This window comes from Rhododendron vialii, chromosome 10a, assembly GCF_030253575.1.
Source record: "Rhododendron vialii isolate Sample 1 chromosome 10a, ASM3025357v1".
NCBI classification, from domain to species: Eukaryota; Viridiplantae; Streptophyta; class Magnoliopsida; order Ericales; family Ericaceae; genus Rhododendron; species Rhododendron vialii.
The window spans coordinates 9,932,142-9,948,027 of record NC_080566.1 but is presented as its reverse complement, the minus strand read 5'-3'; the positions used below and the strand labels follow the sequence as shown (position 1 = coordinate 9,948,027).

Sequence of the window (15,886 nt, the reverse complement as noted above, 5' to 3'; positions counted from 1 at the left end):
AAGTAAGTAAAATTTATGTGATTAATAGTTGGTTTGTATAAGGGTAGGTATTACTAACAACATTTCATAGAGGGTAACAAACAACATTTCATAGAATTCCAAGCCAAATCTATTTTCTCAATATTTCATAGAGGGTAACAAACAATTGAAGAGATTGAGACAATTTGATCCGCCCATTATTTTAAAGGAAATTATGAGTCCAAAATAAAAACGAACCATCACACGTAAAAATCCAAATGTTAATAAGTAAAAGTCAATTAAGGAATAAGTAAAAGTCAATTAAGGAATATGATGATGTTAATCATATTTAGATAATCTCAATTCAAACTTTTTGAGATTAAGACTGTCGAATAAAAATTTAAAAAAAAAATCAAATGTTAACATCTCTCTCTCTCTCTCTCTCTCTCTCTCTCTCTCTCTCTCTCTCTCTCTCTCTCAAACACACACATTGCTTCAGCAATACCACCTACATTTGAAGTCAAACACAGTTTTAGCATATTCTCTTCTCTCTGCTTCTCATTAGATGCTCTTTTGTCACCCATTGAAGCTTTTGAACCAAGCAAATTCATTGAAGACTCTCATAAGCTCGAAATTTTGCTTGTGTATATTTTTTTTACCAAAATTAAATATAGGAACTGAAGAGCTTTCTTTTCTTTTTCGACACGGGGACGCAGTGAGCTAGAGATGAGATTGTTGATAGGATTTAGAATAATAGCCAGTTGGGTAATCGGAGGAAGTTGATGAGTTTAAGAGTCTGCTTATAAGTTTTGATTACTCAATGGACCGATTTCTGCGTTGGAACTTTCGATGATGGAGGGATTGGTTATTCAAAATTCGAGATTGGTCAACTGTTTCATCATCTGCCTCTTAATATCTTTCAAATCAGCTTGTGCACAAGAAGGTTAGTATTTGAAAAGTTTTGTTGCAAATATATCATGATTGTCAATAGAATTAAGAAGACAGGGTTTTACCTTAATTTCTCAACAGTATTTACTACTGTTATAGATGACACAATCAGGTTAGTTGTAAGTACTAATTGATGTGATTGTCCGTTCGGTGCCAAGCTAGTTGGGATTGGTGGTTTTGGCTGTAATGCCTTTTTTCATCTTCCATTTTTTTTTTATCGGCATTTTTTTACCTTCCTTTTAATCTCTGTGATTCTTTATTGCCATGATTACTAAAATTCTGCTTATCAAAAAAAAAAAACTAATTGATGCACCACTAGTTTCAATAATATTTGCATCTTAAACATAAATTTCAAGGTCGGATTATCTGGAAAAGAATCACTTGTCCTTCTAGCAATAAAGACCATATGAAATTCCTTAGCAATAAAGATCAGGTGAAATTCCTCTGCAGAAATACTACCATCATTGTTGGAAGAATTAGTATAATATACATATTGCTAAGGATTTTTATTTATTTATTTTGTTAAATAGTCCATGTTTACCCCGTATGATTAACAATCAGGGGCGGCTATACAAGGGTATGATGGGGTTTGCGAACCCCCGAGTTCAAGAAATACACTAAAATTTTACATTTTTAATTGTACAAGTAATTTAATTTCTGTAATATTGTCTACATTGAATCCAAGTAAATAAAAATTCACTTAGCTTTGTGAGGTAGATATAATATAGCTCGATTAAACAAAACAAATCAGGCCTAATAAATTTTCAACAAAAATAAATATCTTTAATTTATATAGTATTTCGTCAACAAAATGTTTAAGTTTATTTTTGTCACCACTGAGTAAGAATCTTAGAGCCGCCCCTTGTCGACAGTTACAAGGATTGTTAAGTTTGTGACTAGTTAGATCAATCCAAATGTTACAATTTCTAATGAAGGGTATTTAACCTTCCTGTATAGTATATGAACCTGTAATTCAGTTCATAGAAGTCTATTACCCTGTAGTTGCCGAGTCCGGCTCCTCTACGATCCCGGCCCGAAAAAATTCCTTACAATCTCACGTCAATGATCGAAACAGTTCATAGTTTTACTCATTGAGAACATGAAGTATGCCAAAATCAAATTTATTGGACATCATTCGATATGATTTTGGAACACATTACCTTGCACCTAACTAATACCCATAATCGACAGCCGTTTGAAGTCCACGTGACACAAGTTCTATTTTTCCTTCTTCTTTTTTTGATATGTAATAAGTTTCTATTGAAAAGCCGTTAAGAGAATGCCAACCATGTTCAAAAGAAAGCAAGGAATAGAAAAGAAATTGTGAAAATTTAAATCCATGGTAGATACTTTGAGTCAATTCTTTGACATGTTAGATATTTTTGGGGGTAGAGGGGTTTATAAGTCCATGTTACATAAGTGATGGGCATATCTTGTGTAATGTGTAACTTTGATCAAATAACTTGCTTTCCTCTCTCCTCCGCCGCTGGTTGTCCGCCGGATTTCCTGTTGGGGTTATCCGGTGGGTTGTTGGAGCAAGGTTGCGTGTGTCTCTGCCGATTTTTCTCCTTAGATCAATCGGATTCTTGGCCTAACGACTTATGGGGCGGCCGCGGCGATCGGTTGGCTTGTGGCTGTCTGTTATTCCGTCGTCGTGGCTGGTGGTGAAGTTGGTGGTGTTTGCTTGAGCATGCAGTAGTAGGGTTAGGTTTGGGCTTGTCCCATTTAATCTGGGCTTGTAGTCCTTTTAGCGGTTTGGGTTGTGTCCCATCAGGTTTAATTGTATGGGCTTGTCCCATTTTATATGGGCTTTTAGGCCTTTAGGTGTTGGGCTTGTCCCATTAGGTGTTTTCTTGATTAGCATCTTGCCAATTAAGGGACTAGGTCTCTGATTCGACATTTGTGTTGTTCTCGTTGTTTCTGTTAGTCTTTGTAACAATTTCAAAGGTTAATAAAATTCTTTTTTGCTGTTAAAAAAAAAAATCAAATAACTGATGACATAACATGGTAAATTCTTACTGTAATACTGTTGAGTGTAACTTGATGCAGATTTTGTGAGTATAAGGTGTTGTGCGGATTCAAATGTTATTGATCCAATTACCAATATAAGCTGGATAACGGATAGCGAATGGTATCCGGATAGATCAAATTGCCAAGACGTAACCAGCAGGGCAATGCAAAACAACACAGTCGGATATGGTAGAGTTCGAATTTTCAGTTCACAGATTGGAAACAACAAATGGTGTTATAACTTGACGACGGTGAAGAATCAAGATTACCTGATAAGGGGAACATTCATTTCCGAAGGGACGCCTTCCAAGTCCTTCTTCAGCTTCAATGTCTTGATTGGTACTACGCTGATAGGAACGGTGAATTCATTGTTTGATATGGAAGTGGAAGGAGTTTTCAAATCTACCGGCGACTACATAAATTTTTGTTTAGAGAAGGACGCGAAAGTGGAGGAGGGAGATCCTTACATTTCCAAGCTTGAACTGAGGCCTTTGGGTAATTCGGTTTATCTAATGCAAGAAGAGCCCTCTAGTGTTTTGAAGCTGATTGAGAGAGTTGATGTCGGAAGCAATGAGCTAAAAATCAGGTATCCTCGGTCTCTGTTAGTCAAAAAGGAAAATAAAAAGATGAGACAATCTTCAAAAAAATATTGCTAAAACAAAATATTGACTGTCACAAACACAAGTGAAAAGTCATCTGCACCGAACCACCCACGAACACTGCCAACTGGTTCATTATCATAGATACGTACCAACCCTAATACTGCCGCCATTCTTAGAACATTCACGTCATCGCAACCTCTGTCACTCCACACGCATTGCTATGAGCGCCACTGCCACCGAGGTTTTCCTCCATTTTCGCCTTCTGGCCCTGCCAAACCGCAAAAACTTTCATATGACAACATACCAAAAACTTCCTTGTGACAAATCCAAGAAATGAAGAAATAAAATATCCTCCATTCCTCTAGTATGCATGTGAACATGAAATAAGGATCAAGATGTTCCATCTAAGGTCAGAAACGTTTGTGTTGGAGTACTTCATAAAACTCCTACCACCTCAATCAGAGTTGAAAACCGAAAACATTAATCCCGAAATAAATCAGCTGTAACGCAAGTTGCTTTAATCCATACCAAGGTTTTCTATATTTCCGACACACAGAAGAAACTATCTTTGTTTTCCCATGTTCACCATTTGCAATCTCAGGTATCCAAATGACCGGTATGATCGAATTTGGAGAAAGGAGTTGCATACCAACCAAGAAGCTAACCATACATCATCATCCGCTGCCAACATTAACAACACTGAAACCGCAGCGCCTCCTATCCAAGTGCTACAAACAGCTGTAACACATCCAGTTCGTTTAGTGTTCCTGCACAATGACCTTGTTCCCGGGAACAACAATTACAATCTGCACCTGTACTTTCTCGAGCTCGATGACTCTGTCCAAATGGGTCAAAGGGTGTTCGATATATTCATCAATGATGAGAAAAGACAGGAGAATATTGATATATTGGCTGGAAATTCCAATTACAAAGCAGCCCTATTGAACTTCAATGCAGATGGATTTCTTAATCTGACCTTGGTCAAGGCATCAAATGGATCACAGTTAGGGCCCATTATTAGTGCATACGAGATCTTGCGGGTACACCCATCAGTTCAAGGGACTGTGCAAAAAGATGGTAACCGAAATTCCAATTACAAAGCAGACCTTTTGAACTTCACTGTAAATGGATTTCTCAATCTGACCTCAGTCAAGGCGTCAAATGGATCACAGTTTGGGCCCATTATTAGTACATACAAGATGCAGGTGCACCTATCGGTTCAAGAGACCGCTCAATATGATGGTAGGTTACCATCACTTCTCACACCTGGATTTATAGTCCCACTTTCTTTGTCCATTTTCAGCATCCGTGCCCTTTAATTGGATCAACAAAAGAAATTCTCCCATCTCAAGATTTCAAGTAGTTCTCATCTACAAAGTTTTTGAAGTTGTCTGGAAAACAACAAAATAGGAAATATTAAAACTGCTTAGCAAAAAACAAAAAATTAGGCAAACGAAATGGGATGGAGGGGTGTAGCTGTTTACTTTGTGATGCTATAGAACAGTTTTATAGATCTGTCTCTCTGTCTCTCTACAGTGGATGTCATTACGGAGGTTAGGAATGAGTTAATGGGGGATAACCAGAACAATGAGGTCTTGAAGACCTGGTCTGGAGACCCATGTTATCCTATTTCCTGGCACGGTCTATACTGTGAGGCCGTCAATAATTCCTTAGTCATCACTATATTGTAAGTTGCAATTCCTCTCTGTACTTTTCTTAACGTACATCGATTACCTCGAAAAAGCACTATTACAATTCTGTATGGCTGCAGTGTCATACTTCCGTTTTTATAACTTGACCTGATCGTAGCAATAACTAGCAACCGAACCTGCCAAAACTTTTTCAGGAATATTTCTTTCAGTAACTTCCAAGGACCACTCCCCCCCAGTATGGCTGAGCTGACCCACCTAAAGGAACTGTATGACTCTCAACTCTTTCTGTTGTTGAACTGATCATGATGTAAAGGACTGTATGTAGCTAAGTACTTGCTTATGGAATGCAGGAACGTGAGCAACAATGGCTTCACTGGCACCATCCCAGCATTTCCAGCTTCTTCCATGTTGACATCAGTGTAACCTACTCTGCCTAACTCAAAATGAACAAGGCCTTTCGAATTCTCATGTGAAATATACAACTTTTACAAGATACTACAATTTGACAGTTAAACCAATCCAAAGTTTTCGTTCATCTTAAGTTTTATTTTTACACCATCTATTGGGTAAGGCTTGCGGATGTGGCTAACTCAGTTAAACGTATATAGAGAGTCAGTATTTCAAGTTTGCCTTATTGCTGCTTTAATTTCATCCCAACAAAGTGGGCCAAAAGTTCCCAACAATCCAAATGTTAATGAGCTCCGTAAGATGACTATCAACTAGAGAGAATTTCTAAACCCTTTTGTAATGTCAGGGTTCAAAACATTACATTCAGCCATGCTGCCTTGTCTGTGGTCTATGTCTAAGAAGCATGGATACAGATTACAGACACATGACACAACAGAGATACACAAACACGACATTTCTGTAAAAATTAGAACGTGGACACCTTGAGGGCACGTCAAATAAAATATAGTATATCTCTCCTTTATTCATGTATCTTGAAAATTCATATAAACAATAAAAAATAGTATTTCTATCAAATTAAGATAAAAACCACAAATGGTATTAACGTTGTGAAGATACAAATCAACTGTCATCATATGAGTCTTCAAGAACTAAACATCTACGGAAATTTTAACTCTGGGCCATGTTCTAAAAATTATTCTTTTACCTCCTACTGTCTCCTTAACGTGTCCCAAGAGTGCCTCACTGTATCCTAGAGTGTCCACAATGTCTGAGTAAAAAAACATCATAAAAGTTTGAACATCTTTTTAGGCTTGTTTGCATTTGTCAGAGAGTATCATCTCGTGTCCAACACGGATACATGAGGCTGTTATATGTTTCTGTGCATCTTAGGTCTATATAAGCAAAAAGCCAAATCCTTCCTTGCATTATAGTTAAGGGGTAGCCAAATTCAACATTGCAGACAAAGTTCTGTGCAATGTTAGCAAACCGACATATGTCATCTGTCAAAACCAGAGTTACCAAAAAGCATATATGCTAACAATTTAATGCTTCTCTATTTTTTTTCCTCCACATTTTCCACATACAACTCATCCCATGATATAGGTAGTGTCCATGAGTTGACTTCATGTTTTGACTGTTGCTTCTTTTGAATTGTCTATATCAGGGATCTGAGCCACAATGATCTTACAGGGAATATTCCAGGATCTCTTATCTCCCTTCCGTATTTGGAAACACTGTAAGGGAATCGCATTTTTTTGTTGTCATTATATATAAACTAGCAGGACTTTATCGGTATCCTGTTCTGAACTCCTGCAATAGAAAGGAAGGAAAAACAAAGTCCTTTAGTCCACACTGCAGCAAACTCAATATCTTATGGGCTACCACAGGTACTTTGGATGCAATCCTCATTTTAGTCAACAGCTTCCTGCCAGCCTTAACAGTTCAACACTTACCACAGAGTATGTTAATTTAAGCCTATTATTAAGTTATTGTTGTTAGTACTAGTATTCTTGTTATTAGTTCAAGTTATCGTTTGTTTCAGTGATGGGATATGTGGCAGTCAAGGATCCTCACATGCAGTTCATCAAAGAGTCATTGGCGCAGTTGCAGGTGGATGTTCATTACTCGCTGTTGCAGTTGCAATTTTAGTTATTCGCTTTTACAGAAAAAAGAGAAAATTCGACAACGAAAGTCATCCGATGCCAAAGAGTGAGTGCACCAGTTTCTCCTTCCCCCCAGAACTTCCTAAATATGTCCATGGTGACTTCAATTCAAACTCTTATTTATCTTATTGGTAGTTGACAATCTTGAAACTGTAATTTCCATCAACGATTGACCAAATACATCGATTATTGATAGCTTACTCAATCATTGGGTTCTGATATTTCTATGAGTTCATTTATTTTTCTAGTCTGCGTGTTTAATGGGGAAAATGGTTTCTCAATGAACTTCTCCTAAATTTGCAGATTTAATATTTTCCTTGCCCAGCATTGATGATCTTTTTGTGAAGTCAATATCCATAGAGAACTTTACTCTGGAATCTATTGAAGCCGCCACACAGAACTACAAAACTTTGATAGGTGAAGGAGGTTTTGGAGCTGTCTATCGAGGTACTCTACCCGATGGTCAGGAAGTAGCGGTAAAAGTCCGTTCAGCCACTTCAACTCAAGGAACTCGTGAATTCGATAATGAGGTAGAGTATTATATAAATGCATATTTCCATGATTGCAATCAGTTAAACCGAGATACGTGTATGAGTTTTACCTGTTTCACATGTAAGCCAACTGACACCTAATTAACTTGTTATCAATACTCTCTACAGCTAAATCTTCTCTCAGCAATTCGGCATGGAAATTTGGTTCCACTCCTGGGCTACTGTTGTGAAAATGACCAACAAATTCTCGTGTATCCCTTCATGTCCAATGGCTCCCTGCAGGATTGCCTTTATGGTACGTCTTGTCTTAAGTCTATAGTTCTTTAAGTACATCTTTCTTAATGCTACATAACCTTTCACCAATCTTTCAACAGGGGAAGCGGCAAAACGAAGAACTCTGGACTGGCCAACTAGACTATCTATCGCTCATGGTGCTGCTCGAGGCAAGTAGCACGGAATTTGTAGCATTCGTGGTTTTTGTTATTGATCTCTTCTTCTAAGCAGTTTCACTTTTCAGGTTTGACGTATCTTCACACGTTTGCTGGGCGCTGTGTCATACATCGGGATGTGAAATCGAGTAACATACTCCTAGATCAAAGCATGTGCGCCAAGGTGGCAGACTTTGGTTTTTCAAAATATGCCCCTCAAGAAGGGGATAGTGGTGTTTCTCTGGAAGTAAGAGGGACAGCCGGATACTTGGATCCAGAGTATGGATGCCTTCTTTGATACATCATTTCAAACTTCCATCCTGTTCTTTAACTCTTGTTGACTAAACAGGATGTGGATTTACTATTTTAACCACACATAAAGAAAAAACTAATTTGTGCACTAAAAATTGTTCAGGTACTATTCTACCCATCATTTATCTGCAAAGAGTGACGTCTTCAGCTTTGGTATTGTTCTGCTTGAAATGATAACAGGACGAGAGCCTCTCAACATCCACAGGCCACGGAATGAGTGGAGCTTGGTCGAATGGGTAAGGACTGGTTTATGCTTCTATGGTCTACCTACTATGCAGTTGCCACTCAAATGTTTCTCTTTACATGCCACAACTAAGGACCTCTCAAGCATGCATGCTTCCACACCTTCATTCAAGTTTTTCTACTCTAGAACTTTTGCTGCATAACTTAATTTCCCATGTCCTTAGAGGCCACGAACTATGGGCTTTGAAAGGACAAAAATCAAAAGTCAACAAACAATTGGTTAGCCGGTGGGGCATGCATATCCAGTTCTCACCTGTTCATCTCCTAGAGAAAACAACACTCTGATATTGTAGTTACGTCCACAAAAATTGAGTTGATGCAAGTCAGTTGTTTGCACTATGAAATGGTCAAGGACGTAAGGCTCGGCTACCTACATCCAATACTTGTTCCTACTCTGGTCCTGGCCTGGGATGCACTCAAACTGACAAAATACTCTGTAGAAACTACTAGCGGACATATTTTAAGGAAACTAAGTCCCAACATGTCTCTATAAGCTACTCATTCTTGGAATTTCAGAATCATATTTTTTTCTTTGAAATTGTGCATAAACGCTATTTGGTTCTTTAATCTCTATGGAGGAAAACGATTGATAATGAAGCACATTCTGTGTACAGGCAAAACCGTTTATACGAAACTCAAGGATTGATGAAATCGTGGATCCTAGCATAAAGGGAGGGTACCACGCAGAGGCCATGTGGAGAGTGGTGGAGGTGGCACTAGCATGTATCGAGAACTTCTCTGCCAATAGACCATGCATGGTTGACATTGTCCGAGAGCTGGAGGATGCATTGATCATAGAGAACAATTCATCGGAATACTTGAATTCCATAAGCTTTGGAGTATCTAATGGCTTCTCCATAGAGAGGACAATCATCCATCCGCCGCCGACAACACCAGCAGAGGAATCCCCTATCCCTTCGCAGCCCGCTCCTCCACAACCAAGATAGTTCTTTGGGTCGATGAGATTTCCTTTAGTCGCATCAGACGATTAGTTTAAGCAAACGACACACGATCAATCATGAGAGAGAGTGAGATTGATTCCTCAGTTACTGAGGCAACTTGATGTCAATCCCATTTTTTAAGAGCCAGAAAGACTCCAGCAACAACCATGAACTCTTACTAGATATATGTTTAGGCATTCTTCTGCATAACATTCTTGTCATTATTATCCAAAATTGGAGAGATTACTCAAACTGGTGCCTCAACCGTTTGTAATTACCAGCAATCAGACATCCAGTTGAAATGATGTTTAGCAAGTTCTATCTGCAGATATCGATAGAGAACATCTACGGTACACAAGTATGTACAATATGCACCCGTATAACTAAACCACTAAGAGGCATACCCAAACCATTGAAAGACATAACATTTTTACCAATAGACATAACAAAGTCGTAACCAAAACTAGGCGTAACCAAAACATTGAGAGGCATAACATAGGCGTAACCGTGCATACCGTATGCACCCTTAACCATTGAGAGGCATAACATATCTAGTTATACCGGGTGTGTATTGGAGTTTTTTTATTGATAATGAATCAGGTTTTTTGGCTCGGCTCGTTTATATAGGCTCGACTTGTTAAGTAAATTGGCTAGGCTCGGCTCGTTTACACCCCTAATTGTGAGACATAAATTCCTGCTAATTTTAACATCGCCTTGATTATTCATTGTACTACTATTTCCCTTTGGAGAGAAACTTATTCACAGTGAAGAAGTTATTCACGGCTCCGTGCGATCTCGGCCGTCCGTTTCAGCTTTGGATGGTCCGGATATCAAAAAAACTTTTCCGGGGAGTTAAACTCTTCCCTGGAAAAGTTTCATTAACATCCGGACTATCCAAAACACTTTTGGACGGCCGCGATTAGTGCCGTAAAAAAAAATTTCTCCCCTTTGATGACACTGTGTTGAAATCCTTCTATCTTGAGGGCGACCGTAAACAGCATGCCTCTTTTCTTTTCTTTTTTTATTTTTTGCCAATATTGTAATATGCATCAGCCGTGGGGTGTTAGAGTTAGTATGTTAGTCAATAGAGGATCTAGAGGCTGTCCATTACCTTGAACCCCAAAGTTGCTTCCCATGGGGCTCGAACATCCGCCTCCACTATGGAGGGAGGGTGAAAAACCAACTTCACTAAGAATCTTATCATTTTTATTGGGGCCTGTTTGGGCGCCCTGGTTTTTCGTTTTCTTTATATATATACCAAAATGCCGTCTGAAAAAAACAGAATGTAAAAATCATCAAAGATGAGCTATTTCAAAGGGAAATTGATTTTGGCATTCCCATTTTAGTTACTGGCTCTCTACTTTGTGTGTTAATCATGAGAGAAAATAAAACTAAAAGTAAAGTATCAAAATCATTCTAATTACACTTTACACAAAATCCCAAGTCGGTACGACAACACGAAACCCACAATGTACATCCAGATAAAGGGACAAATGATTCCACAATATCCAAGCAAGGAAAGGATATATCCCAAAGAAAGATTAAAATCTATTATGCACATATCATCCAAATATTTTTCCAAATTTCTGATTCAAAAATCATAATCTAAAAAATAATTGACTCCCAAACACTCCCATAATGTTACTCTCTTTTTTTTTTCTGGTACTTCAGAATGTTATAAAACTAAACGATCAAAATGTTATGCATCAGATGTGCGAGCATAGTTGAATTACTACAGACCCAGAAATCAAAAGTCTAACCCTAACCAATCAAGGAGCCGCCTTAAATTAAGGCGAGCCCGAATCCAGAATTCCCTAAGCCAAGCCAGAGTGGTTTATCCATCGAAGCCACTAAGTCTTCATTCTGCTCATCTCCTAGCCTTGCCAAATGTTCATTGGTTTGCCTCCCGGTATATGTTACACTTTTGAACTATAACCAAACCAAACCAAACCAAACCAAGCCAAGCCTTATGTCCCAAACACTTGGGGTTGGCTACATGAATCTTTTTCCTCTATTGAGCTCTGTCAAGGGTCACTTGTTCACACAAACCCATAATACTCATATCTTTGCGCACAATAGCATTTAATGTCAATTTAAGTCTACCCCTCCCCGTAGCATTGCTACCCAAAGCTATCATATCCGCTCTCTTAACTACTGCATCTCTTGGACTACGGTAGACATGTCAAACCAGCTTAGCCTATTTTCCATCAACTTCTCCACTATAGGTTTTACACCTACCATCTCACGAACTGTTTCATTTCTAATCCTGTCTCGTCTAGTCTTACCACACATCCACCTCAACATTCTCATTTCCGTTATACTCATCTTGCTCACTTGTTGTTTCTTAATAGGCCAACACTCTGTCCCGTAAAGTATTGCTGGTCTCATGGCAGTTTCATAGAATTTTCCTTTCAATTTTGTTAGTACCCTCTTCTGACATAGTACACCAGTACCGCTCCTCCACTTGAACCACCCCACTTGGATCCTATTGGTCACATCATCGGCAATCTCTCCATCTCTACTAATAATTGAGCCTAAATACTTAAAATGATCACTCTTTGGTATCTTCTGGTTTTGGATCATCACTCTTTCTTCATGCGCACTGCTAGTCTTTTATTATTTTTTTGAGCATGAATGAACGAGAACTTTTAACTTATTTCATCAGATCCAATCTAATAGATACAACCTTCCCAACTCATATTTTAACATACAATTAGAAAAGACAAAACAAAACAAGGTTGCATCTCAGAGTAGTAAATTCCAATGGACAACTTTTTCTTCACAACAAAAACAAAATTAATAATAAAATTGTCTTCTTCTTGTGGTTGTTTAAGAATTAATCAATCTGAACTTGAGTTTCTGTCCTTGTGAGAAGAGAGGATGGAATCAATGGCTTCTTTCACTTGAGAAATATCAGGAGCTTTTCCTCCTCGTACTGGCCAAAATTCATCTGTTGCCAACACCTTAATCCAAACATACAACGTTAATTACTAAGATTACCATAATAAGATTTTCGTTCTGAATCCTACATTAGTCGTTTGCGAAAAATTTTGAGCGCGGATTATGGGATTCGGACTTCTAAAAATCCGTAGTGGAGTGTATTTTGCATATTCTGAAAACAGCTGATTTTTTTAGAAGCTGTGTTTTGGATGCTTTTACAAGTTCTGAGAAGCTGTGATTAATTTGCGTAAAGACGAAGATATCCCTTGCCATTCTAGCATGATTTGAGTTCTCATACGTACCTTCACTTGTAATTGAAGAAACTTGACGTAACTTATGGCTTTCTCTAACATGGTCACCAAATCAACCTGCAAACAGTCAATATGAGCAGAGCAAAATCGTTGTAAGGTTTTCTCCAACTAACATATTTTCGTGCACAGATCGAGGTGTCAAAAACTGTTCGGTGTAGGTGAGCCCCACTAAACAATGAGGGTCCAAATGTATCAAAACATTCCGCACATATCCATGTCTAAATCTATATACGTAACATTTCTCGAAATAATACTCTAATATAACAAAGTAAATCAAATGACTTATAAGGGATCTTTCCGAGTAGCACAAAACTACAAATTTCATTAAACATATGTTGAGGACTTTCTGAAAACTACAAATCCAAATGATAGCATTATAGGTGGATTCGGATCATATCATATTCAGATCGAATCCAAATCCAGTCCATCGGCAGGCCTACACGGACGACTCTAAATATGTGTCGCGTACAGGAACAACATGAGATTTTCGCAATCCGAATTGAAGAAAAGTCCTTATCCAACTAATAGTGAAGCCTACCTTGGAACCATTGGGAACAAGTTCCTGCAGAACCTTGAGCCTCTCAGTAATCCTTTCCCGTCGATTCTGCAACAGTACAAACATATATATTCGCTCAATATTAATGCTAATAAGTTCCAGATCTCATAAATATTTGTGGATACAGATAGATACATAGATAGACGTAGATGAAAATTTAAGTAGGTATTTTTCAGCAGCCAGTTATTTGGGCAAGCTTGCGAGCTCCTTGACCAAACCCGAGGTCCTAAAGCTGGAGACCACGCAAAGCTCCGATGACCTAGTTTAGAATGTAGGCCTTCGTGAGATCCCATCTTGTGACCTCTTAATTGGTAAGCTCTTGAGTTGTTGTCTCATGCCACTCGACCAAACGCCCCAGGGTTATGAAAATTTAAGTAGTTAACTATAAGAATTAGACGAAAACCACTACCTTGGCTGCAATACTTTGTGGGTCCTTGGATTGATGAGTTGGCTTTGGTTTTGCCTTCCTTGTTGCAGTACCTGTGCTGCTGCACTGCTTCTTGAGAGGTTGCATGCTCTCACCCTGCTATGATTGTTCATGCCATTTATATATATAGTCAAGAAAAAGATGAAAATACCAAAATACCTAAAGGATTCACATTAGGAAAAATGTGATGAAAAAGACAACGCAAAGGATCCTCTGTTTTCAAAATCTGCACTTTCAATTACCACCCGTGGGCTTGCCCCAGCGGAAGGAGAAGACTCTTGCTTAGAAGTGGGCAGGGTTTGACTCCTCTCCAGGGCTGGTACCGCGATTTACCTGGAGGGTTGGGGTGGTAGTTGCTAAGGTCCTAGTTTTGGGACCTCGGGCCTGCTGTGCCCCAAGTCATGGATCTCATCTCAATCGGCCTAAAAATTTTGTGCAAACCACTAATTTTTTCCGGCTTCTCCTTTGTCTTCTTGTAGACAGTCAGACTGATCGAATATCGGTAGCTATACGAACAACATACTTCTCTTTTGAAAAAAAAATTGGCTAGTGTAATTTTTAAAATAAATTTCTAGACAGTTATGTGCTACTGCAATTCGATTGGTGCAGATTGGTGCAGCTTTTTACAAGCACGATAAGCCGAACAAAGCAAACAATTTGAATCACATCATTTTGAGCCTTAGATGGAGTCCATGTTGATAGGCGCAGCAGGATCTACTGTCCAACAATCACATCAAGCCCCAAGGTCTATAGACAAATGAAAAGCAAAGCATAGACAAATGAAGTAAATTTTACATTACCCAAAACATATTTTGTCTGAAAATCGCAATCACATCGTGCGGCTAAGAGTGCAGTGAAACAAAAGTAAACAATTTTTCGGTTCAGAGGTTCCTTGGTTGAAAAGAAACAAAGAATTTTGAGGACAGAGAATCCGAAGGAAGAGAAAAATAAAAAGTTACCGTATGAGGACGCTTATTGGAGCATGCTTCTTGTGTTCCGAACTCGCGATTCGTTCCACTTGTGGGAATGACATTTGCCTCGTCTGAATCTGGCCACCCGAACGCATTGCCGCATTGATCAACACTATCGATATCTTGCAACAGGCGCGAGTTGGAGGCGGTGCGCTGGGGATTCAGCTGATTCTGGTAATTCTGAATCGGGTCATAATTGTCTTCCCAAATTGTGTAACCATGCTGTTGCGGGTGCGGGTTTTGTAGGATTTGATCATTTTGGTCGAATATAAGAAGAGATCCACTGTTGTGAATGGAATTGCTGTACCCTGTTTTGAAGTTAATCACAGAGTGAGATTCTTCACGCTGAGAGCTTGTGGCAGTATACCCGTTAGAATTGGCAAGAGCCATGAGAGAGAGAGAGAGAGAGAGAGAGAGAGAGAGAGAGAGAGAGAGAGAGAGAGAGAGAGAGAGAGAGAGAGAGTAATCAAGGCCTCATCTGTGTAGCAGCACTCATGTGTAGAGTTTAGACTTACGGTTCTTATATTGGTGCAGATGGGCTTACTTGAATTCATAAACTTGTGGTTCTAGCTCACTTGGTCGTGTGTCAATGCCTAGGTGCTTGGAGGTTCTGGGTACTTGGGTGATGGAGATTCTGGGTTCGAGCCGATAGAACATCATCCATTACGTTAATCTATATTTGGATAACCGAAATCTTTAGTAGGAATAAAAATATGATTACTAAGAATCAAATTCCTAAGAATTTTCTTGAGTAGGAACATGAATATGTATGAATTAAATTCCTAGGAGTACAATACTTGGAGTAATTTTATTCCGGTGTTTGGATTAATTCAGTAGTCTTACACATAAATCAATTATTTTGGAAATTTATCAATTCATCAGAGGTTTGTCAGTTTCAGCTTTGGGATTGAACAGGTAAGCTGCGGTGCCTCGTTTCATCGGCCGCCATGGTCATGGGTCGTTCGGAATTTTAGCCCAGGAGGATTTCTTTTCCGTTCGTCGTGCCCGGAGCCCGTCGTGACAG

At 38.8% G+C, this 15,886-nt stretch overlaps 2 protein-coding genes across 3 annotated transcripts; one reads left to right on the top strand and one right to left on the bottom strand.

Moving 5' to 3' along the window:
* The first annotated feature begins 480 nt into the window (after positions 1–480).
* Positions 481–9,960, top strand: LOC131303312 (nodulation receptor kinase-like). The gene is made up of 15 exons (XM_058330117.1): positions 481–901; positions 2,956–3,502; positions 4,120–4,760; positions 5,055–5,205; positions 5,365–5,436; positions 5,521–5,589; positions 6,744–6,815; positions 6,967–7,038; positions 7,122–7,288; positions 7,546–7,772; positions 7,902–8,028; positions 8,108–8,176; positions 8,251–8,440; positions 8,577–8,709; positions 9,331–9,960. The coding sequence occupies exons 1-15, from the start codon at positions 808–810 to the stop codon at positions 9,661–9,663; spliced, it is 2,964 nt and encodes a 987-aa protein (XP_058186100.1). The 5' UTR covers positions 481–807; the 3' UTR covers positions 9,664–9,960.
* Positions 9,961–12,294: 2,334 nt separating this feature from the next.
* LOC131303311 (transcription factor RHD6-like) lies at positions 12,295–15,498 on the bottom strand. 2 transcript variants are annotated; one of them, XM_058330116.1, is made up of 5 exons: positions 14,851–15,498; positions 13,874–13,987; positions 13,447–13,512; positions 12,900–12,965; positions 12,295–12,620 (listed from the first exon to the last, which is right to left on the bottom strand). In XM_058330116.1, exons 1-5 carry the CDS (start codon positions 15,250–15,252, stop codon positions 12,498–12,500), a joined length of 771 nt encoding a protein of 256 aa, XP_058186099.1. In that variant the 5' UTR covers positions 15,253–15,498; the 3' UTR covers positions 12,295–12,497. The 2 variants fall into 2 exon arrangements, with proteins under 2 accessions (XP_058186099.1, XP_058186098.1); XM_058330115.1 differs by having other exon boundaries at positions 13,874–13,990; positions 14,851–15,358.
* Between the last annotated feature and the right edge of the window lie 388 nt (positions 15,499–15,886).

Bases quoted from the DNA above. Each gene is read 5' to 3' on its own strand.
- LOC131303311 (XM_058330115.1), bottom strand. From the start codon at position 15,252: ATGGCTCTTGCCAATTCTAACGGGTATACTGCCACAAGCTCTCAGCGT. The intron at 12,966-13,446 runs GTAGGCTTCACT...GACTGTTTGCAG, and splicing joins TTGTTCCCAATGGTTCCAAG to GTTGATTTGGTGACCATGTT. The intron at 12,621-12,899 runs GTACGTATGAGA...GTTTGGATTAAG, and splicing joins TTCTTCAATTACAAGTGAAG to GTGTTGGCAACAGATGAATT.
- LOC131303312 (XM_058330117.1), top strand. From the start codon at position 808: ATGATGGAGGGATTGGTTATTCAAAATTCGAGATTGGTCAACTGTTTC. The intron at 6,816-6,966 runs GTAAGGGAATCG...GGGCTACCACAG, and splicing joins CTTCCGTATTTGGAAACACT to GTACTTTGGATGCAATCCTC. The intron at 8,441-8,576 runs GTATGGATGCCT...AAAATTGTTCAG, and splicing joins GCCGGATACTTGGATCCAGA to GTACTATTCTACCCATCATT.